Source organism: Schistocerca piceifrons, chromosome 2 (assembly GCF_021461385.2).
Source record: "Schistocerca piceifrons isolate TAMUIC-IGC-003096 chromosome 2, iqSchPice1.1, whole genome shotgun sequence".
NCBI lineage: Eukaryota > Metazoa > Arthropoda > Insecta > Orthoptera > Acrididae > Schistocerca > Schistocerca piceifrons.
The window spans coordinates 383,679,134-383,702,868 of NC_060139.1; the positions used below are offsets into that span (position 1 = coordinate 383,679,134).

General features: G+C 41.0%; 1 protein-coding gene across 1 annotated transcript in view; it reads right to left on the reverse strand.

Annotated features, from left to right (window-relative positions):
- LOC124776435 (ATP-binding cassette sub-family C member 4-like) overlaps positions 1-23,735 on the reverse strand; it is a 261,830-nt gene that overhangs the window by 67,059 nt on the left and 171,036 nt on the right. The window contains exons 9-10 of the mRNA XM_047251434.1: positions 17,907-18,140; positions 12,227-12,513 (exon numbers count right to left, since the gene is read on the reverse strand). Of these exons, the coding sequence (XP_047107390.1) occupies positions 12,227-12,513; positions 17,907-18,140 (521 nt within the window). The remainder of the gene's footprint in view (positions 1-12,226; positions 12,514-17,906; positions 18,141-23,735) is intronic.

A 23,735-nucleotide genomic window follows, 5' to 3' on the forward strand; every position in this document is an offset into this window, starting at 1 on the left:
CAATTATTAACTAACGGGTCATCAGAGACCAAAGTACTCGGAAAAAAATCCTGAATAACTACCGAAGTTTTGTCGGTAAAGTTCGGGTTCACCTTATATATTCACTTGTAGCCCCGAGACTTTTCTGAGACGTACATTCCACACAGAAAAGCCTTACCAGTTGCGCAGCCCAGTCCCAGGCAAAGAAAGAAAGTTTAGTTACATAACAAACATATTTCCAATTACGAGTTCTTACTGTATATGTAAGACCGATTTCAATGATAGTAATCACTGGCCTATTGCTTAGTTAATTGATGGCTTGATAATATAACTGGCCAGTTTTTTTTATTAACATTAGTTATCCAAGTCATCGGCAACCAACGATGATGTGTGTTGCATTGGTAGAGGACCATCGAACGGTGGGGGCGGATCATTTTTCATATATGTCAATCAATTAAATTTTAAGAAATATCGAAAATCCGTATAGTTTGGGCCCGTTACGTCCAAATTGAGACTACAGATACAGAAACCCGCTCTGTAGGGATGCTAGTTTATCCCTTGCTCGCTGACATGGAGCCACAGAAGGTTGCCCACCCTAACGCCAGGAAGACGGGCCGCTCCGCCGGCTGGAAGCCGCAGGAACCGTTCACATTGCCACCCCGATAAAATTGGTAATACGAACTTTTTTACCACGGAGGAGGCACACAACTGAGCTGCATTTGGGTCTAAAAAACCACGGAGAGACGCTCGCCAAACCCCATTAGGTTGCAGATCTCGGAAGGTATCACTTCGTTCCTGATGGTAGTCCGGCAGTTTCCGTCATAGTTATTCATATGAGTTGGCTTCTGTAGTGGGACGTGAAATTGAAGCGTCACCCATCCACCAGTGTCAGTCCAGTTTGCAGGTGAATGTAAGTTTAATTTAGTGTTTTGTTTATGTATTTTGTAATATTTGTAATGGTTGTGAATTATCTAAAGTTTTGTATTTATTTTTATGCTTCATGCACGGAGAGGGCGGCGCAACGAACGGAGACAGCATCTTCACTGCCGGGACCAGAGAGAAAATTGCTGGCCACTATACGTCGCGGGTCGACAACCAAAGAGCAACAGAAGATCCTGAAACCGAGTTGTTGCGTCGTGCTTCTAAAAACTGAAAAAATAATTTGTAATGTTTCTACAACAATGACGTCATAGAAAGTTTAATCATGTTGTAAATGTTCAGTCCTATCCTGTCAATGCTCGGGTTCACGTCTATATGTAGTGTATAGGAAGATAATAAACTAGTGTATACTACAAAAGTTTAAATACGTGTTCCGAGAATTTACTTATAAAGAATTATGTTAAGGAAGAAGTATTACTAATTTATTTGACAAGATTATTAATGTTTGACAACGTTCATCGCAAGTTTGAGTCTTGAAAGTTTATTCAATGTGGTTCTAATATTTATTAAAGCAGATAACTTGCATTAATATAATTTCTGAGAAGAAACAAACGACATCTAAATTGAAAAAAGTTTGCGCAAACCAGTTGGACTGAGTGACGTAATTCTGCGCATACGACTCAAATGATGATGTTTTAATTACATTTTCGTTCAAGAACCATTCGGCGTCCACTTTAAAAAGAGTTTAAATAATTCTGAAGTGTTTTGTAACTGGCGTTGGTGACGAAGTCTGCACATGGTCATATGTCAAAAGAAAATCATTTATACAAAACGTCGTTATACTACACCGTGGCGACCTTATAAACAGGACTTGTATGCAACTAAGACACACAGGTACGAAACAAAACATCAAGAGTCCTTCCGAAGTCAACGCGAGTTTTCGTGGAACCTTCACCAGCCAGCGGCGACTTCGCGGGTGTGGGCATCTGACGGAGCGCAGCCAAGCAGTACGATCACGCAGTTATTCCACGAGAAGGCGCATCTGTTGGGCAGCAGCTGAACGCTGCAAACCCCGACAACCTCTTTCTCCCTAAACTAACAGGCCCAGTACGTCAGCTGGGGGGCGTTCCTCCGACTGGTATTAGAGGTGTTGCTGAGGGCTTCGCCTGTCTACGGTGCGGCCGGGCGTGGTTGCAGCCAGTGACGTCTCCGGTGTTCGACTCAGCGTCCTGCCGGTTGCGGAAGCGGGGTCGCAGCATCTCAGCGGCTGCATCGACGGCTGTTACTTCTGCAGCCCATAGCAGCACACTGATCACCGAGAACTACAAACTACAATATTTGTGTCCGGTGAGTCTGTTTTAAGTTGGAAGTGGAGTGTTGTACATAGGGAGTGTGCTTTTAATAGGATTGTTGATTACAAGTCTGCGTGTGTAACTAGTTAATATCTTACAATAATGTTGGGAAGTGAAATGTCAGACGAAGAGCAATCTGTGTCCGATAGGAGCATGAGATCTCTTTTTAGGGCGATCGCTAAATTAAAACGATCTAACGAAGAATCTACGGCTAGATTAAAAGAGGAACTTAAAGGGGAGCTAACAAATTCTACAGACAGGTTACAGGAACATCTTAATGAAACCAGTCGAGAATTAAGTGATAAAATAGAGGCTTCTAAAGTTGAAACGCAGGAAAAACTAGTAGGACTTAGTAATAAGATTGTTGATAATTGCAAAAGGTTAGAAGAACATATCCAGGAATCGCGTGAGGAAAAAGCTCGCATGCGAAATGATATTACTGACTTAACCAAGAGACTAGATAATGTCAATGTCTTAGTTGTAAATGAAATAGAGAAAAATAACGATAAGTTACGAGATGAATTTTCTATGCAAACAGAAACTGTTCGTAGAGAATTATTAGAATCTATTAAAGAAGTTTCTACCAAACCTGTAGAGATTTCTTCAATAGATAATGTAGAATTAGAGACATTAACTCATCGAGTAGAAAAAGATCATACTGAAATAGAAAACATGAAATTTTTAATTACCGAAATATGCAGTAACCTTGAGACTTCCAAAGATAATAACATTGACGAAGGTACAGAGCGCTCACATCGTGAACACAGTGAAGAATCGATATTAGCTAACCGTGTATCCAGTACAGAAATGCGAATACAGGAAATTACTAAACGGTTATCGGAATTAGATAATAATGAAAACATTTCAAGTAGTGGAAGTAATAACGTAATCAGAGACAAACAGTCGCATCGTGTTTGCTAGCTCGGACGACAACAACACAAATAAAGAAATCACGGCAAGCAAATCCGACGCAACTCGGTCTCTGCAATCTAAACAAAATCCATCTATGTCTCTCGCAGAATGTTGGGATGATATAACGACAAATTCAAATGTAGCAAGTCGATTTCCTGTATTCAAACCAGGAGGCGAACTTCACCTTATAATCTTTATAAAAGCTTTTGAAACTTCATTATCTCCTAAATGGAGTAATGAAAAACGGATTCAATTTGTAATAGGACATTTAGAAGCGGAAGCTGCGGAATGGGCAGTACTGCATAGAACTGAATTTAGGGACTGGAATGATTTTGTTAAGCAGTTTAAACAAAATTATTGGTCAAGAGGAAAACAAAAACACTTAACTTTAGAGTTGTTAGACCCTCCTCCATATTCTAAACGGTGGGGAGGTTATAGGAATTATTTCGAATGGCATTTAAACCGCGCTAAATTAATTGAAGAACCAATTATTGAAAGTCATCTAATACGAGTCCTAATTAGTAGGTTGCCGTATTATGTAAAGGAAAGAATGATAGAAAGAGAATGGTCACAACCTTGCGAATTATTAGGATATTTAGAACAGTTAGATATACTTAATAGGGAACGGGAAGACGAGAAATTTAGATTTGGTAGAAATGACAATCCTCGAAATAATAATAATTCAGAACCACGAAAATTTAACAACAACAATCATAGCCGGTTTTGTTATATAAAACGTCAATCTAAAGATAAAGAGAGCCAACAAAATCGGGATAATAACTCTAAAATGCGGAAATTACATAATAACGATAATGAGATAAATCATCCTCAAGTAATTAATGAAGGTCAAGTTGTAGGTGACGTTATCATAGAAAGTTCGGAAAACTAGTAAAGTCCTTTAGTACGGGACGACTAAAGGGAACTGTTAGTCAAAATTATACAACACCCAATTGCAATTTATCATTAAGCTGCCAAAAGGAAGGTGATTGGCAACAAGATTTACTTCAGGAAGACAATCAGATAAAGGAGAATATAACTTATAAACCCGTTATTAAAGGTTTTATTAAAGATACCGAAGTAAATATTATAATCGATTCGGGTAGCGAAGTAAGTATTTTATCTAAAGAATTATTTCAACTTAAAAGAAAATATTGGAATTTCCCAACCTTACCTGTAACTGGGGTGAAAATTATAGGAGTTACTGGTAAAAGAAGTCAAAATATTACTGAGGAAGTTTATTTAACTTTTGAAATTTCTAAACAATTAATTTCTCACTCTGTACTTGTCGTAGCCAACTTAATAATTTTAGGTATAGATTGGTTGTGTAAATATAAAGCTATATTAGATTTTAAAGACTCTTCCTTAACCATCCATAAGGAGGCATATGCTTTTAAAGTGAGGTTTTCTAATAATCAAGTACCTGAAAATTGCTACGAATCCTTACAGATTAAATACACACAGACCATGAACCTATTAATAGATTCTAGTGATCTTGAATATGAAGTATACCAATGTGAGGCTAGTAATAGTATCGAAACCGAAGTGAAAGAAAAATGTTATTCTACGAATTGTCTATCCGCACAAGAAAGGGAAGAGTTGGAATCTTTATTGTTAGAATTTATAGCCGTCTTCTCAGATGAACCGGGGAGAATCAAAGATTACGTTTGTAAACTTAAGATTAAAGATCAAAAGCCAGTCTTTAAGAAACCTTATCATATTCCAGTACAATTCAAAGAACCGGCTAGTAGAGAAATAAGTAAGATGCTAGAACAAAATATTATCGAACGATCATGTAGTGCTTTTAACAGTCCTTTGTGGGTAGTTAAGAAAGCTATTGGTGGGGTACGAATGGTTCTGGATGCTCGTGAATTAAACAAAATTATAGAGATGGAAAGAGACAGACCTATTCCTATGGAGGACGTACTTCTTAAGATTGCTGGTTCTCGTTATATGAGTACAATGGATTTAACTGCTGGCTACCATCAAGTAATATTACACCCAGATTCACGGCAATATACGGCTTTTCTTTTTGAAGGCAGATCATATCAGTTCCAAGTTTTACCTTTTGGACTTAATATATCAGTGTCAACTTTCATTAGGGCATTAGATTCTGCTTTGGGTCAGCAATTATTACAAAAGATTATTTTATATGTAGATGATATTTTGGTAGCCACTAAAACGTGGGAAGAACACGTAACGACATTACGGGAATTGTTTGACCGTTTAATTGTCAGAGGAATTACTTTAAAATTATCTAAGTCTTACTTCGGAAAGGAGGAAGTGAGATTTTTGGGGCATATAGTGAACAGTAAAGGTACTAGGCCAGACCCAGCACCTATTCAAGCTATTGCTCGATGCCCGAGTCCTAGAAATCGGAAACAACTGAAATCATTCTTAGGAAAGGTAGGATTTCTGAGAAGATTTCTTCCAGGGCAGGATATTGTTAATCCTAAATTAATGGATTTATTAAAAGAGAAATCAGTTTGGCTCTGGGGAAAAGAGGAACAGGAAGTTTTTAATAAGATAAAAGGAGCATTAACAGAAGCTAAAATGTTATACCATTCGATTTCAATCAGGACTTTTGTATGTGAACGGATACCTCTGATTATGGTGTGTCTTGCGTAATATTCCAAGGTTTCCGTCATAGTTATTCATATGAGTTGGCTTCCATCACCTAAACCTTTCTGTTCGAGCTCTGATTTCTCTTATTTTATTTTGATGATCATCCTACCTACGTAGGTTGGGCTCATCAAAATATTTTCGCATTCGGAAGAGGAAGTTGGTGACTGAAATTTCGTAAATAGATCTCGCCGCGACTAAAAACGTCTTTGCTTTAATGACTTCCATCCCAACTCGCGTATCATATCTGCCACACTCCCTCCCCTATTACGTGATAATACAAAACGAGCTGCCCTTTTTTGCACTCTTTCGATGTCCTCCGTCAATCCCACCTGGTAAGGATCCCACACCGCGCAGCAATATTCTAACAGAGGACGAACGAGTGTAGTGTAAGCTGTCTCTTTAGTGGACTTGTTGCATCTTCTAAGTGTCCTGCCAATCAAACGCAACATTTGGCTCGCCTTCCCCACAATATTATCTATGTGGTCTTTCCAACTGAAGTTGTTCGTAATTTTAACACCCAGGTACTTAGATGAATTGACAGCCTTGAGAATTGTACTATTTATCGAGTAATCGAATTCCAACGGATTTCTTTTGGAGCTCATGTGGATCACCTCACACTTTTCGCTATTTAGCGTCAACTGCCACCTGCCACACCATACAGCAGTCTTTTCTAAATCGCTTTGCAACTGATACTGGTCTTCAGATGACCTTACTAGACGGTAAATTACAGCATCATCTGCGAACAACCTAAGAGAACTGCTCAGATTGTCACCCAGGTCATTTATATAGATCAGGAACAGCAGAGGTCCTAGGACGCTTCCCTGGGGAACACCTGATATCACATCAGTTTTACTCGATGATTTGCCGTCTATTACTACGAACTGCGACTTTCTTGACAGATATCACGAACCCAGTCGCACAACTGAGACGATACCCCATAGGCCCGCAGCTTGATTAGAAGTCGCTTGTGGGGAACGGTGTCAAAAGCTTTCCGGAAATCTAGAAATACGGAATCAACTTGAGATCCCCTGTCGATAGCGGCCATTACTTCGTGCGAATAAAGAGTTAGCTGCGTTGCACAAGAACGATGTTTTCTGAAACCATGCTGATTACGTACCAATAGATCGTTCCCTTCGAGGTGATTCATAATGTTTGAATACAGTATATGCTCCAAAACCCTACTGCAAACCGACGTCAATGATATAGGTCTGTAGTTAGATGAATTACTCCTACTACCCTTCTTAAACACTGGTGCGACCTGCGCAATTTTCCAATCTGTAGGTACAGATCTATCGGTGAGCGAGCGTTTGTATATGATTGCTAAGTAGGGAGCTATTGTATCAGCGTAATCTGAAAGGAACCTAATCGGTATACAATCTGGACCTGAAGACTTTCCCGTATCAAGCGATTTGAGTTGCTTCGCAACCCCTAAGGTATCTACTTCTAAGAAACTCATGCTAGCAGCTGGCCGTGTTTCAAATTCTGGAATATCAATTCGTCTTCCCTGGTGAAGGAATTTCGGAAAACTGCGTTCAATAACTTGGCTTTATTATGCGATTACGCCGCTTGCAGCGCGAACACCCTGAATCAAGATTTCATCAATGTTGAAGTGGTAAGTATTGTCATGCTGTCACTATTTTTGCGTTCGTGTCCGTAACTCCTCATAGTTGGACACTTTCTTTCTTGTCCGCTCCCGGTAGCTGAGTGGTCAGCGCGACAGAATGTCGATCCTAAGGGCCCGGGTTCGATTCCCCGCTAGGTCAGCGGTTTTCTCCGCTCAGGGACTTGGTGTTGTGTTGTCCTAATGATCATCATTTCATCCCCATCGACGCGCAAGTCGCCGACGTGGCGTCGAATCGGAAGACTTGCACCTGGCGAACGGTCTACCCGACGGGAGGCCGTAGTCACCCGATTTTTACATTTAGCTCCTTTCTTGTTATTTACCTCGAAGAGATCATTTAATTTCTCCAAATACGGCTCTCTAGGGACTGTACGATTTATCATCTGTGTTTTAGGGTTTTTCTGTGTACTTTTGTCTTAGTACAGGAAAACGGCTGTTTACAAAATTTTGGGTTTATATCGACCTGATTGCATTTATTTTGGTTTAGACAGACAATATACTTTGATTTTTTCTTAACAGCTGTCTGTTACTTGCTGTAACTTTCCCGCTAGATTGTGTTTGTCAAAATCGGCCCCTTCTATACGCGATTTTCTTTTTAAGTGCATTCCATGAAATCAGAGAGAAATTGTTCCCCAGTTCGCAGCGTCTAACTGTGGGCAGTGTTCAGTCAAGTCAGCTTAAAATGAGAGGCATGTGATCCATTACAGATGTTCTAATTTTCATTCCTGCACTGCTTTTTCCTTCATAAATTCAACTACAAAGAGTTTTAAATCCAAGAATCGTTCTAAGAATGTCCCTTAACTTAACCAAACTACTTTGTAGTAATATGTAAAGTCTCTATACTCCTCATTCAGTTCCATCGAAAACAGTTGCAACTGTCAGTGGAACAATGCGTGAAACTTCAGAAATTTTACTATTCATACCATTAATATCTTCAAGTACTACATGCCTGCAAATTTTAGCACAAGGTGTTTCTTGATATACTGAAAAATAAATCTCGTCTGTCGATCATTGTAATTCATTGCTCTTTCATTGTCAACTAAATCTTTAAATTCTTTATGCATGATATTGTAATATAGTTCCATAGTAAATTTCTCGTACCGGTCGCTTATGCGACTGCATAATGTATACTGAGAAGTCTCATCACTCTCCTCTTTAATTCACGTTCGTTTTTAAAGTCTTGTGACGATAGAGTGCCAGACTGACGTTTTTTTTTTTTTTTTTTTTTTTGCAAACGCGCCTTCCATTTTCATGAAAATGGACGCTCGTAAACTAGCTGCGTTAACTCCGTTAGTTATTGTCGAAAATGGAGGAAATCAACCGGTGACGATGACTGTAGTCTTGCAGTTTATTGGCATATTCATAAAATCGTAGAAATTTTCTCCTGGACTGAGGGCGCTCTTTTTTTACAACAAATAACATGAAGTATTGTAGATAATACGTCTGTTTTGTTAGTAAAAAAGTCACTGAATCTTTAAAAAAAACATTAGGTGAAAAACGATATGCGGCAGTACCCAGAAGCGAACCTAATACCCTTCACTTCACAGTTCACAACTCTATCAACTACACTGCGGCACTGACGAATCATATTTCCCAATAATAGAAGTACAAGGTTCAGGTATTAAAAAAATTTCTATCGTAAAACAGTCACTGACAGATACAAAGTCCAACGTTAAATATATGGGGAAACTCTAAGACCCTTTCAAAATCAAAACCGGAGCAAGACAAGGAGATGACCTGTCTACATTACTTCTCAACTGTGTCCTTCAAAAAGTGATACAAGAATGGCGCTAACAGAAATCAATCCTCTAAATTGACAACCCAGTCACACAGTAGAGGCAAGTTATCTAGAGATTGCTAGAATTTGCAGACGATTTAGCAATATTAACTCGGAACATTTCAACAGCCTAAAATCAGATGAAACTCTTGAAAGAAACTGTGGAAAGAGTCGGTTTCCAGAGGTCTTTTGAAAAGATAGAATACGTCATCTGCAACAAAGAAGCAGGAAAATTCATAGAGACGAAAAATGGCAAAATTACATCAGTTTCATAGTGTAAGTATGAAGGTGAAACTATTCAGGAAAATGGAACCGTAACAAAAGCAAACGAAACTAGATGCCAAATGATGGAAACTGCATACCGACGTACCCAAAATACACTCTCAGACAAAAGAAAGACGCGCCACCAAAGAATTATCGGAATGGGACGGAAATCAGTAGATGTGATGTACATGTACAGACAAATAAATGATTACCATTTCAGAAAAATTGGATGGTTGGTTCAAGAGAAAGAGTTTCAGAAATTGAGCAAACAATAAAGCGATGCCACACCTCTGGCCCTTATCAAGCAGTTATTTGGCTTGGGATTGATTGATAGGGATGCTGGATGTCCTCCTAAGGAATATCGTGCCAAATTCTGCCCAATTAGCGCGTTAGATCGTCAAAATCCCATAATGCTCTAAAACGTGCTCAAATGGGGAGAGACCGGTAACGTTGCTGACCAAGGTAACTTATGGCAAGCACGAGGAAAAGCAGTAGAGCGTCTCCATGTGCTGGCGGAAATTATCTTGCTGAAATGTAAGCCCAGGCTGGCTGGAAGCGAAGGGCAACAAAATGGGGCGTAGAATATCGTCGACGTACCGCTGTGCTGTAAGGGTACTGCGGACGTCAACCAAAGAGGTCCTGCTATGAAATGAAATGCCACCGCAGACCATCATTCATGCTTGCCGGGCATCCCACCGCTGTCCTGAGCGTCTCCAGACACGTCTTTGTTGGTCATCGGGCTCAGTTCAAAGCAGGACTCATCACTGAAGACAATTCTACGCCGGTCAATGAGATTCCAGGACGAAGACGTCTCTGGAGACGCCTTGGACAGTAGTGGCATACTAGCCTGACCGTCACCCCAGATACGGTCCGACAGCCAGGAGTGATGGATGCCATTTCATTTCATAGCAGGACCACTTTGGTTGTCATCCGCGATACCCTTACAGTACAGCGGTACGTCGACGACATGATATTCTACGCCCCGTTTTGCTGCCGTTCATAGCAAGCCATCGTCTCCAGAGACGTCTTCGGCCTGGAATCTCATTGAATGGAGTGTAATTGTCTTCACTGATGAATCCCGCTTAGGACTGAGCCCAGTGAACAACGACGACGTGTCTGAAGACACCACGACAGCGGTAGGATATCATCCTGAGTGTCATTTCCCATATGCCCCGACAACCAAGAGCGATGGTGAGGAGTATCAATTCATTTCATAGCAGGACCCCTTTGGTTGTCATCCGCGGTACCCCTACAGCACATCGGTACGTCGGCGATATTCTACGTCCTGTTTTGTTGGCTTTGATGGCAAGCCATCCCGTGCTTTCATTTCAGCAAGATAATGTCCATCCGCAAACTGTGAGAGTTTCTATGCTTGCTTCGTATTTACCAAACCATTCAGCCACCAAAGTTGCCGGATTTCTCCCCAGTTGAGAACGCTTGAAGCATTATGGGTAAGGCCCTCCAACCGTTTCGGGCTTTTGACGATCTAATGCCATAATTGGACAGAATTTCGTACTATATCCCTCAGCAAGACACCCGCAATTCAATCAATCAATGCCAAGCCGAGTAACTGTTAGTATATGGGCCCGTAGTAAAGGAATGCGTGATAGACTCGCCCAATTTCTGAAGTCTTTCTCTTAAATAGATCATCCATTTTTCTGAAATAGTAATCATTTGTTCGTCTTTGCACGTACATCACGTCTGCCGATTTCCGTCCTATTCGGATAATTCTTTCATGGTGTGTCGTTTTTGTTCGTCTTAAATTGTATCTACAACAAGAAATGTATGCCGAAGTACACAAAACTAAGACATTACAATACGGTATTTAAACTAGACTGCAGCTATGGATCGGAAACGCTTATTTTACACAAGAGCCGGCCGATGTGGCCGAGCGGTTCTAGGCGCTTCCGTCTGCAACCGCGCGACCGCTGCAGTCGCAGGTTCGAATCCAGCCTCGGGCATGGATGTATGTGATGTCCTTAGGTTAGTTAGGTTTAAGTAGTTCTAAGTTCTAGGGTACTGATGACCGCAGATGTTAAGTCCCATAGTACTCAGAGCCATTTTTTATACAGGAAAACAGGCAATGAAAACAGTAAGAAAAAAAGGACGCAAAAGCGAAGAAAAATTGTAGACCCAAAAGTTGTAGACGGATAATAACGATTCAGAAGGAACCAGGGTATCAATCAATACACAAATATCCGCAGTAACATTAGAATACGCAGGTTAAAATTCTGTGGACATATCGAACGAATGAACCCAGGCAGACACACAAAACAATTAATTGGTTTTTTTTCGATAGGAGTAATCAGATTCTTTGAAATGTGTTAGAAACATCAAAACTAATATCAACTGGGCAAGAATTACGCGAGAACACGTCCTACACCGTGAAATCTTCGGGTCAAAAATTCACAAATGGCGAGTTGATCAAGAGGAAAAACCAAGGAAGAAAACTGGAATAACAAAGTCTGAAGAGAGAATGACAAAATTTGGATGCAGAGGAGGGAAAATGCCTACCCCTCGTACTTAGCGTATTCCTAATGAGCTGATTCGCAAATGATAATAAATGGTTATAAACAAGCTAAATTCCTGAAAAACGGCAAAAATATTATCTTTGCTCGAGGAAGGTAACCCCAAAATCCTTCAAATAATTGTAATGTTAATCAATATGTTGTAGGCAAAAATAATAAATAGAAGAACATCCGAAACGAATACAGTGTGGTTTCATTTTCAGATGTTCTCCTCGGAGGAGAGCGTGCAGTGTAGCGGGGATAGCAGAAAGCGCAAACGAGGAGATAGGAACCTATGGAGCAGCGTCCTCACCTGGCGAGGTTGACGCGCGCCTTCTGCCCGCCGGAAAGCGAGGTGCCCCTCTCGCCCACGACGGTGAGGTCGCCCTGCGGCAACAGCTCCAGGTCTCGCTGCAGCGCGCACACCCGGATCACCTCCTTGTACCTCCGCCGCTCGTAAGGCCGCCCGAAGACAATGTTCTGCCTTATGGTGGCCGCAAACACCCACGGGTCTTGGCAGGCGTACGACACTTTGCCGTTGATTTTGCAGATGCCTTCTTTCACTGGGAGTTCTCCAAGTAAGGCTTGTAGCAAGGAGCTCTGAAAGTAAGCAATGTCGCTTTTGCCAATAAAATTATCTCTAAGTAACGTAAAAACCTTTTTCTGCATGCTAGTTAACATTAGTACTAATCAGTGACATTGGCGTTTCAATATCCATATTAGATGCCAGTAATAGATGAAATAATATCAAATTTTTGTGATCTGTTTGGAGACACTATTCCTCATTAAATCGATTAATGGACAGTATTAAAAGTTGAAGGAATAATTAACTTGGCGCAACAAGAAGCGAAAAATATTTGAAACTGTAAGGACAGTTTATATGTCAAGTACGTTAAACGGATTGCTTAAGAAGTTGTATACAATAGATATGCAAAGACGAAAAAACTATCACAAAGCAGGATGACAAATTAAATGCAGTCAAAACAGGCAAGAAGTCAGGAAATAATTTAATGAAGCAGCAATATCTACTCACAAAATAAACGTATGACCACAGAAACCCGCCCTTATGTCTAATGTAAAACATTAATGATTACACTTCAGTTCCGCAACAGAAATGAATTTTTTACGACGATAGTTAAAAGTAAAATGTAAATTGTAGAATATTATGATGTTCTAAATAATATAGTAAAAATAGTTAACTGTATGAGAATTTCATTATTGTATGTGTTATAAAATTAAAGTTATAGCTTCGCATAGAGTGAATCTCTGAAATAAGTGACTGATAAATGACGTCTTTGGTCATTAATGTGTGGTTTTCGTATACAACAGACTAAATTTCTATTTTGGGAACGTCAAACTATTTTATAACGAAATAATGGATTATAAATTTGGTGAACTGTACTGTACTGTGACGTGAAGAACACGGCTTGAAAATTTGTATGGAAAATATTGGTTGTGACTGACGACATTTATGGGATGGGAACACTTATCGAAGCTTACGATATCAAGCTGGACGGAGCACTGAAAATTGATCTGTAAATTGCTGGCGATAAACGGTAAGAATAGTAGTACATTTAACTAATACTGTAGACATTCCAGAAGCGCGCAATACGTGTGTGACTGAATTACGAGCTTATTCCTTTTCTACCTCACATTGATATGAAAACCGAAAACGTTTGATATTCCAGAATGGTTCTCTGTGAGCCGCAGAAACGCGCAAAATTGATTTTGGGTGAATTTGTTGAAAATGGAATAGGAAGCTTCGCCATCTTGCTGAGCTACGATAACATTTGATAGCGAGCTTCATACATCGATAACTTTCAAGTTGCAGCCTCGTCAGAGAGGTAAGTTTGCTTAAAAATACAGTATGTCTATGCCCGACGAGTGTCATCATATTAGGCGACGAGACAGTGTGGTTTGATGTAACGTATTCATAGCTAACTGAAAATAACGTATAAGTTTAGCAATTCCAAGTTCAGTTTTTAGAATATTTTAACAATATTAAAACGTATCGTCAGTATTGCCTTTTGCAGTAGTCGGACGTTATTGGCTCTCGCAGTTCGTTTACAAAACCTGAACGTTATTATGACAAACGACTTTGATGCTGTATTGTAACATACCACCCCGTACTAAAATAAAAAAAATTAAAAAAATAAAAAGAATTGTTCATTACGGTGCTTGCTGAGGCTACAAGATTAACGTATGTTCTCTTACTTTTATTCGTAATGAAAGCAGATACGGAATCTCATTAATGTAATAACAGATATTTAAAGTGAGTTGAGTGGGATGTAAGCAAGATTTTCTATGAAATGGAGTAAAACTTTTCCACTCAAACTAGTATACCGAGTAAGCTTAGGAATGACTGCAAAATAGAATGAACGACCCCTTTGAATCTAAGGCAGACATATAATTTGTGTCTCCATGAGGATTACGGTGATCTTCGAAATAAAAGCAGATAAGGAATTTCGTTAATGTAACAACAGATATTTAAAGTGAGTTAAGTGGGATGTAAGCAAGATTTTCCATGGAATGGAGTAAGACTTTTCCACACAAACTAGTATACCCAGTAACTTTAGGAATGACTGCAAGATAGAATGAACGACCCCTTTGAATCTAAGGCAGACATATAATTTGTGTCTCCATGAGGATTACGGTGACTAGTTGGAAATAATTTCACAAATAAAAACACAGAAAATGTCAACAGAATTTTTCTTCAATCAAACAGCTTCACTTTTCACCATAATTCTACGTTAATTACATACACTTCTCTCAATGGTGAACTACTTTAGTGAAGGAGTCCATCGGCTTTTTATTCCATTCCGTCCTTTTTCGTAATGATGTCCTCGAAGTTCATCCCTCAGTTTGTAAAAAAAATGGAGTTCACAAGACATCATAGGTGGGCTGTACGAAACTTGAAGCAACAACTACAGCTAAACCGAAATCGCGCAGACCTCGTGTACTGACAGACAGGGACCGTCGAACAATGCGGAGAGTAATTCTAAAATATCTCATAAAATAAAAAGAAGGAATCACTAGTGAGTTCTAGTAATCCATAAAATAAAAAGAAGGAATCACTCGTGAGTTCTAGTAATCCAGCTAGCATAATGACTTAAAAAGAATGTGGTACGATTGTGGAGCAGCTCCTCATAAGCCACACATTTCTGTGGTCAGTCGTAAACTACGCTTGAGGTGGTGTGAAGAGGCCACAGGACACCAGATGGCTGGAAACGAGTGACTGAAGTGATGAATCACACTATACCCTGCGAGTGGTCTAAGGCGCTGCAGTCATGGACCGTACGGCTGGTCCCGGCGGAGGTTCGACTCCTCCTTCGGGCATGGGCGTGTGTGTTTGTTCTTAGGATAATTTAGTTTAAGTAGTGTGTAAACTTATGGACAGATGACCTTAGCAGTTAAGTCCCATAAGATTTCACATTTTTTTGTGACAATCCGATAGAAGTGTATGTGTTCAAATGGCGAATTTCTGGAAAGCGTTACCTGCCATTATGTGAAATGCCAACGTTGAAGTATGGAGGAGTGATGTGGTCTGAAGGTGTTTCTGTCGATAGGGTGTGCTACTTAAGAAAATGCGAACGGATATGAACGTATTTCACGGTATTGTGTACTATGCATAGCAGGGGAACTGTTCGAAGGCAAATGGTTGGCAAATATTGTAGAAAGAAGAGAAATTAAACACTTTCCTCAAGCATATCTAACACGATTTATTATATTTCTAAAACAACAGTATGTATGCCGCCATCCATATCCCACAAATTTGCGCCGCTACATTTTATACTTTGGCAATATCTTAACAACTCTATTGAGTCCTTCTAATGATACCTTATGGACTTGAAATTTACTTCGGTTTGCAATAACATTCATCTGCAGTGATATTATTGAGGATTACATTTTAACCTTCTATCTAGTCACTAAACAGCAGCTGGTGACGAATTTCGAGTTTGTGAGCGAGAAAAGAAATAAATTTCACCCATATTCTATGACGAAATACGCCATCTGCAAGCATATATCATTTAAGATTCGCTGATTCTATTGGATTAAATCGTTAACCCAGCTACTAACTTCCTGGACTCCCTCTATCGTCTTCATCAAGCGCGAGCTTCCATTTTTATCATCAAAGAACGGTTTCATATTGGCTATATTAGTACATGATAATAACGCAGAAATGGCTTATGTCAAGGAGGAGCTCTCGACGTCCATGGATTACGATTGGCACTTGCTATGCGGCGTCCCTAACAACGCCATCATTCATAATCAGTTGGTAAACTATACGAAGCCATCCTCGGTGATCTTGCTTTGTAGGATTCACACTTGCATGCACTGATTGCTAAATGCACTTTTTCATCCAAAAACTCCATCGCGAAGGACTCGTAGCCATATCACGTCTGCTCACCACAACCTAATGGACGATGAATCTTCATTTCTCAAGGGATTGCTGAAGTATTATTAGTTTTACAATCTTGAACTTGATACACATATAACTGTACAAGTATATACGTTTTATTCAAATTTAATTATTCCAGCACCCTTGACGGGTCTTTATGGTTTTAAATGAGAGTGCATTGAGGAGAAAAAATATTTCCAACTACTCTTAAAAGACAAGTATCACAACCTTGGCCATTGATTCTGGGCGCTGTGGTATCATCCTGTGCCCTTTTCTTTTGTGAATGGATTACAATATGTGCGAATGTGTTTCAACCAAAGCACAAAATGGTTTAAAATTTTGTGAGAGTCTGCTTAAGTCAGTCCCTAACTAATTTACCTGAGAATTTCTCTGTATCTAAAATTTTAATCCCTAGTGTGGGCGTCTCGGGCATGGATGTGTGTGATGTCCTTTGGCTAGTTAGGTTTAAGTAGTTCTAAGTTCTAGGGGACTGATGACCACAGAAGTTAAGTCCCATAGTGCTCAGAGCCATTTGAACCATTTTGAACCTAGTGTGGGCGATTTGTCTCGATGTATGTTCTAAATTTCTAGTATCATGCAGTCTTAAATGGTGTAAGGAATTATTATCCTTTCTGATCTCGTTGAACATTGTTCGTCTTTAGCACTGGTAACATTCGAAACGTAGAAACCCGTGACTGTTGAGAAAAAAAGGAAGTGTCTCAACTAGTTTATCCAGTTTTTTGATGATTAGATGAAGGGTGATATTTTCAGGACAGTTCATTTAATTGTTTTAGTTAACAGACAACAGCAAAAACGAATGCATTCAAGACGTAGCATCGATACTTGAAAATAAATCTTTTTCTCCGAACACAACACGTTCTCCCTTACGGTACCTGGCACGCAACGGAATTTGGAAAATCTTTTCTTTGGTACACTGAAGCATCTAGATTACTTTTCAGATCTCTCATGTAAGGACTTCATAAGTGCTTTGTAAATTTGGAAATACCACAACAAAAGATGAAGTATTACCGAGGGAAAATGAACTGATTCTAATGAATAACTTTCTTCAAAATCAATTTTTTCAGATTTTAGAGACTAGTTATGCAGAAATTACTTTGATTATTTTTTATTGTTAATAAAGAAAAACTGAACTTGTAACTGTTGGATTTCTTCGGAAAGGCATGACCCTTTCAGCGCACTCCCATAGCGTGCGGTACGATTTTTTCAGCCCGTTCATGCACATACGTATGGTACGGCTCAACGGATATGGTGAACGTATTGCTCACCGCACTCAATTATGGTAAGAAACGCGGTTAGTTTCAGTCACTGCTACCCGTAAAGAAGTTGGTTGCAGAAATGTGTAACATGTGGTGAATTAAATTTAGTCCACACTCGTTGTCACGGATTAAAGACGGTTTGAGATAGTTGCGAAAAGTTTCTTCACGACGAGGTAGAGCGCTTGGACTAAGCAGATGTTGCAGATGTGCCTCAACGTTACAGCTAAGGACAGCAAATAATGGTGATAATTTGAAACGACGTTTGGAAGTAGGTAGATAGGATATGAGGAAAGCTCAGTGGGCACAGATTCACTCACCTTACCTGCCCCAACAAGGCCGACGACGCCGACCAGCTGGCCCTGGTGGACTCGCAGGTTGACATCCTCCAGCGTGTTCTCGCTGAGAGTGTCCACCCACTTGGCGGTGACGCTCTCCATGATTACCGCTTCTTCTTCTTCCTTCTCTTCCTTATCGTAGTCGTGACTCACTCCATTCTGAACTATGGACAGCTTCGAAGTATTCATCACGTATTCTTCATTCATCAGAAAAGTCTGTCAAGGGAAGCAATATGCAGAACTGTATTATCCAAGCCAGCAAGTGGATGTATTACGGAAAAGATGTTTATCTAGTTTACAGATGCAACAAAAAAATAGGAGATTAAAATACACTGACGGACTTTAAAATTGCAACACCAGAAAGCACAGCAAACAATGAAATTCTAATTACTGTGTGTATGCAGTGCGTTAGCAAGAATACACGAATAAGTTTGTAAGTAATTTGGGGTTACGCACAGCGCGAAATTCAGTAGACAGAGCTGCCACATCTGGCTGTAGCAATGGCTCTCGAGTCAAACTGAAGTTGTATGACATGTACGGGTTCTTCGTGCTGCTTCAGCTCTACGACAAATTCGTCAGTACTAGTGCCTGGCGAGAGGCGGCGTGCCAGTACCTCGGCAATGCATGACTGCGTATTTTCAATGGGCTTGAGAGCGTTCTGGCCACCCTCCATATCAAGTCGGCACGGGCAACTTGTGGAAAGATGACGTCACGGGGACCTTGAAGCTCAAGCGGAACCATCAGCTTTAACACTCCGGAAATGTAACGACTACTGTCCAAATTACCGGCTATGGGAACCAGAGGTTATCGTGTTGTGTACTCATTGGCACCGTGGCATTGCGCCAGGAGCTCGGCCCATCTTACATAGACGATTGCAGTTTGATAAAATTCGTTCCGCTCGGAATGTTCACATACGAATGTGTCCATTGAGCTGCTGTACGTAGATTGGGGACTGGTCTGAAAAAAGAAGGTGGTGCCTCTTTCGTATTTCCAGTGTAGTCGCTAGGCGCACCGCTGTCGTCATACCTCTCTCTGCTAGCAGTTTGTTACGCGACAAATTAGTAAGGGAACGGGAAAGTAAAATTATCTAAGTTCGAACAGCCGTCTTTACTCAGTCACGCGGAAGTATCAACAGCCACCAGCCGGGAATTGTAAACATTTCAACACCGTTACTCGGATAGGAAGACAGAAATCTCGACACTCTTGCGTGCGACTGTGAGCGAGCTCACAGTGAAACGGTTACAAAAGCACAGTCCGAGCTTCTTTCGTTACTGTCGTAATTTGATGTAAGAGATGATGGCTTGCGGAGTATGGATGTAGATGTAGATGTAGATGTAGATGTAGATGTAGACACTATACAGGACGCAACATCGCCTAGCAGGAGTTTGACTAAGCATTAAAGACACTGTAACAAATTCGTTAAGGAAATTTAGAGCAATTGAAGGCCGCTGACAATTCGAGAAGAGCAGAATCTATTCGGTCACTGTGAATGAATGGCGTCTAGAGCCGAGCGTCTCCTTCACGACACAAATACTCTACCCCCACTAGCTTAGACCACTCGATCAGTATGATCGACGGCGTCCATGTCATTTACACTCGATTCTCTAGTTATAGTATGGTAACAGCTTGTGTGTGGAATTGTTCTAGTGTTGGTCCTACACTTGCTACCTCGCAAGAAGATCAGCAATCCGTAGATGTGGATAATAAAGTCCAGCGTCCACTATCGAAGTTATCACAGCAGCCAGCACTGATGGGTAGTCCATGGGTCTACCAACACGGTAGAAGCGGCCTTAAGACTTTAGCGTCTCACGGGTCTGCCGGCCTACCATACCGGCGGGCCAGGATCAGCATACAGCACGACATCACGGCATTCGACATCGCGGACCACCCAGGGGGACAACACGGACAGTAATCTGGAAGGGATTGAGAACTCAATGTAACGTCGTGTGGACCAAACACACACTTCGCGGTCACCTCGCCAGCGGGTGGCAAACCGCTGCACCAGAGTGTCATCGACTTCTATTCCGCGCTGATGCAGCGTCCTCGGCAGCTGTGAGTCCTGTGTTGGATTCAACGAGTTCCTCTGCAGATTACACAGACGCCAGCCGTCGCAAAAGACTCGGCAACGACTTGTATTCTGAGTAATAACCGGAATAATCTTGAACACTGTGTTATTGCGTCTAACGATGTCACACAGGTCCTCAGTCTCCTGGAAAACCGGTAGAGGTTTCCAGCCAGGCAGCGGGCGACCTCTACAGCAGCAAGGGAAACCGTAATAGTGGTCTCCGTGGTGGCAATAGGTCAGATTCGTGGCGCTGTGCGTGTGGATACTTGTCTTACTACAAACAAATCCATTCTTGACTCAAGGTACGAGGCATCGCTTTTGCGATACTGCACTGCCGAGCAAACAATATTTATGTCTCTTGGATACCAATGGTATGGGCTCGTTGAGGTCATGTGTGGTGTTGAATAAGGCCGTTCTTGCTACCTCGCAAGAAGATCAGCAATCCGTAGATGTGGATAATAAAGTCCATCGTCCACTATCGAAGCACAGCAGCCAGCACTGATGGGTAGTCCATGCGTCTAACAACACGACTCCCTCCACGGTAGAAGCGGCCCTAAGACTTGAGCGTTTGTATGACAGTCGTCGGATCCCGACAAACGCGGGAAGCAATATCAGGGTCCGATAAACCACAGTCTCTGTATTCAACGATCCAGCCGCTGTAGAATTCCATCACGTGTAGGTAAATGTTTCTCCTTCTCAAATGAATCGTAACACTATCTTTTAGCAAACAAACGACACTCAAATGCAATTTCTGTTTGAAAAAGCCAATACGTAATCTTTCATTACATATAGAATAGATGGCGTTATACCTTTCTATCATGTGCGATTGAGCTGAAATCCTAACTGCATCCAAGCATTAGTACACTTCATGCCAGTGTAGAGTTTTTTGCATGTCGATTGATGGTGTTGTAGTTTTAATAGCTATTATTTAAAACGTAATATATTCACAGCAGTAATTACAAATGACTTTTTCTTGAGAATTGAAACACACTCGCTTAAGATGTCGGTCTTCAGTACTAATAAACAGGAATACGATTAATTTGACACATCTGTTTAGTATTTCGTGGTGAATCTTCAGTGCGCAGTTCCAAAGCCTTGAAAGAGAAGATATGTGAAATCATCCAAGGTTCTCGTATTCTCACAGAATTTCATTGCGTAGTCTCTGACTCATGTTGTGGAGGAATAGAGACACATTATAATTCCGATCTAATCGTTGTTGTTAAAATTTTTGTCTTTGTCAAACTAATAAAAGGATTAAACTTCCTAGAGTTTGCAATAAAAAATTACGTTTTTTATTGTACAAAGAAACAGTAAGTTTTCGGTAATACGTTACGTACACTGATGTGCAAAAGTTACGGACGAAAGTAAGTCTTGCACGATGTGTTACTGCCAAGTAACATAGCTCGATAGAACTTGGACCACATAGAAGACACTGAAGTCTCCGCTAGTCATGGTGGTCTCCTAGACATCATAAAAGACGGGGTATGATTTTTAAAAGGGTGTGTAATGCATCCTCCACAACGTGCTTCCATGCTGTCCACAAAGTTGGTAAGCAGTTCTTGTGGTAGGGCTTTCCATTCCTCCGCCAGCTCGGTTGCCTGCTAAATGGTCGTTGGTGGATGTTGCCGTACTATAATACGCCTCCCCAGTGTATCCCACACGTACTCAATGTGATTTAAGTTGGAGGAACGGGAAAGCCAATCCATTCGTCGAATATCCTTCCGTTCGATAAGAATGCCCATTGTCATCCATAAAATGAAATCAGAGACAATCGCACCCCTGAAAAGACGCACATGGGGATGGAGTATAGTGTCACAACGACACTGACTGGTGATGTACCGTGTTCAAAGGTTTAGAGGTCAGGACGCTCTTGAAACATTGTGCCTCCTGACACCATAACACCTGGACCGCCAAAACGTTGCAAAATGATCATATAAACGAATGGACTAGCCTTCCTATTCTCCCGGCTTAAATACCATCGATAACGTGTGAGTTGCGTTGGGAGACGTATTATAAGATGTCCACATCCACCAACGATCATTCAGCATTTGTCAAGCGCTTTGATGGAGGAACTGAACACCCTACCACCAAACTCCCTACCAGTCTTGTAGCCAGCGTGGGAACTCGTTGCAGTGCATACATTACCGTCCACGGTATTACAAACCTTATTAAGTACCATATCCCGGCGTTTCCAATGTCCAAGGGACCACTGTATATCGCGGTGACTTCAATATAATTATTGTCTTTGAATAAAAGTGTTATTTCTGTTCATCTCGTAGCGTATTTATTTCAGTTACCTTTTGTACTACACTGTAGTAGTTCTTTTTGTGTACAGTCCAAGTTTCATAGAGATATATTACTTGGCAGTGACACAATATACGAAGGTTACTTTCCCCTTAAGTTTTGCAAACAAGTGTATTAGCGCCGTCACACATCAGTGCCAACTATCTTTAATCACGTGTTCTACAGAGGAGGACAAGCAATAGGTCCACCCTTTACCATTTCATGCGAAATGTGCTTGGAGAGCTGCATCAAACCAGTCTCAGGACTGAAGACAACAACAACAACAGTGCTTCACTTGTTCCTCACACCTCTGACGTGCGGTTCTAGGCGCTACAGTCTGGAGCAGAGCGACCGCTACGGTCGCAGGTTCGAATCCTGCCTCGGGCCTGGATGTGTGTGACGTCCTTAGGTTAGTTAGGTTTAATTAGTTCTAAGTTCTAGGCGACTGATGACCTCAGAAGTTAAGTCGCATAGTGCTCAGAGCCATTTGAACCATTTGAACACTCCTGACAGTGAGAAAACATTATGTACAGGACAACGATCGACAGTATCAAGAAGATGAATAATTAATACTGATCCGAAGTGTGTGTAGAAAATTCGCTGAGTGGTATGGGGACCACTCAACACTTTCTTTTTAGTCATCTACAAACTATTTTTAGTTGGCTAGAATGCGCTTTGAGCAGTACTTACATGCTATCGGGAATTATCAGAGAAGCCTTCTGCGAAACCTGTAAAGGCACCGAAGTTACACTTATTTGGAGGAAAAGCAGTGCAGACAGTGGAAGACTGTGACTATCTCGTAGCCCGAGCTTAATGTCCCTTCGATGACAAGTGGCGGATAATAGACCTGAATTGGAGAATGATGAGGCAGGATATCGACAAAGATCTTTTGTCCTTCTGAACGGAACCATGCCAGTATTTGCCGGAAACGGTTTAGGGCTACCCCTGAAGACATGAGGATTTGAACTATTGCCCTCCTGAATTCCAGTTGTTTGTCTTAACTACAGCGCCAGCTCGCTCGATAGTAGTTATCGAATTGTTAGCACAACATCTCGTTTACTGATGTGATGGTCGGCAGAAGAGATGGTAATCTCTGCCAGTCAATCTGTGGCAGCTTAATCCGTTTTGCCTTCTCAGAAGCACGCGCCTATTTCGTGTGAGCATCTTCTCCATTTGACGGTGTTGTCCGTCGTTGTACTTGTTGACGATCAGCCTGAACGTGGCGAATCGTCCGTAGATTTCTTTCCGTCCCGAAAGCATTTCAGCCAATCTTGAACATATTTTCTGCCTACGGCCCCTTTATGCACTAAAATTTATGAAAAACTTGATTTTTATACTACGACACAAGTCGTCACACTCATTACGTTCGACTGGCCAAACCAGACAAATTTGCTTCGCCTTAGTGTGTCAGACTCTCACTTATCGACAAGTTTCTCCTTGCACATGCGCCTGCACACAGTTCT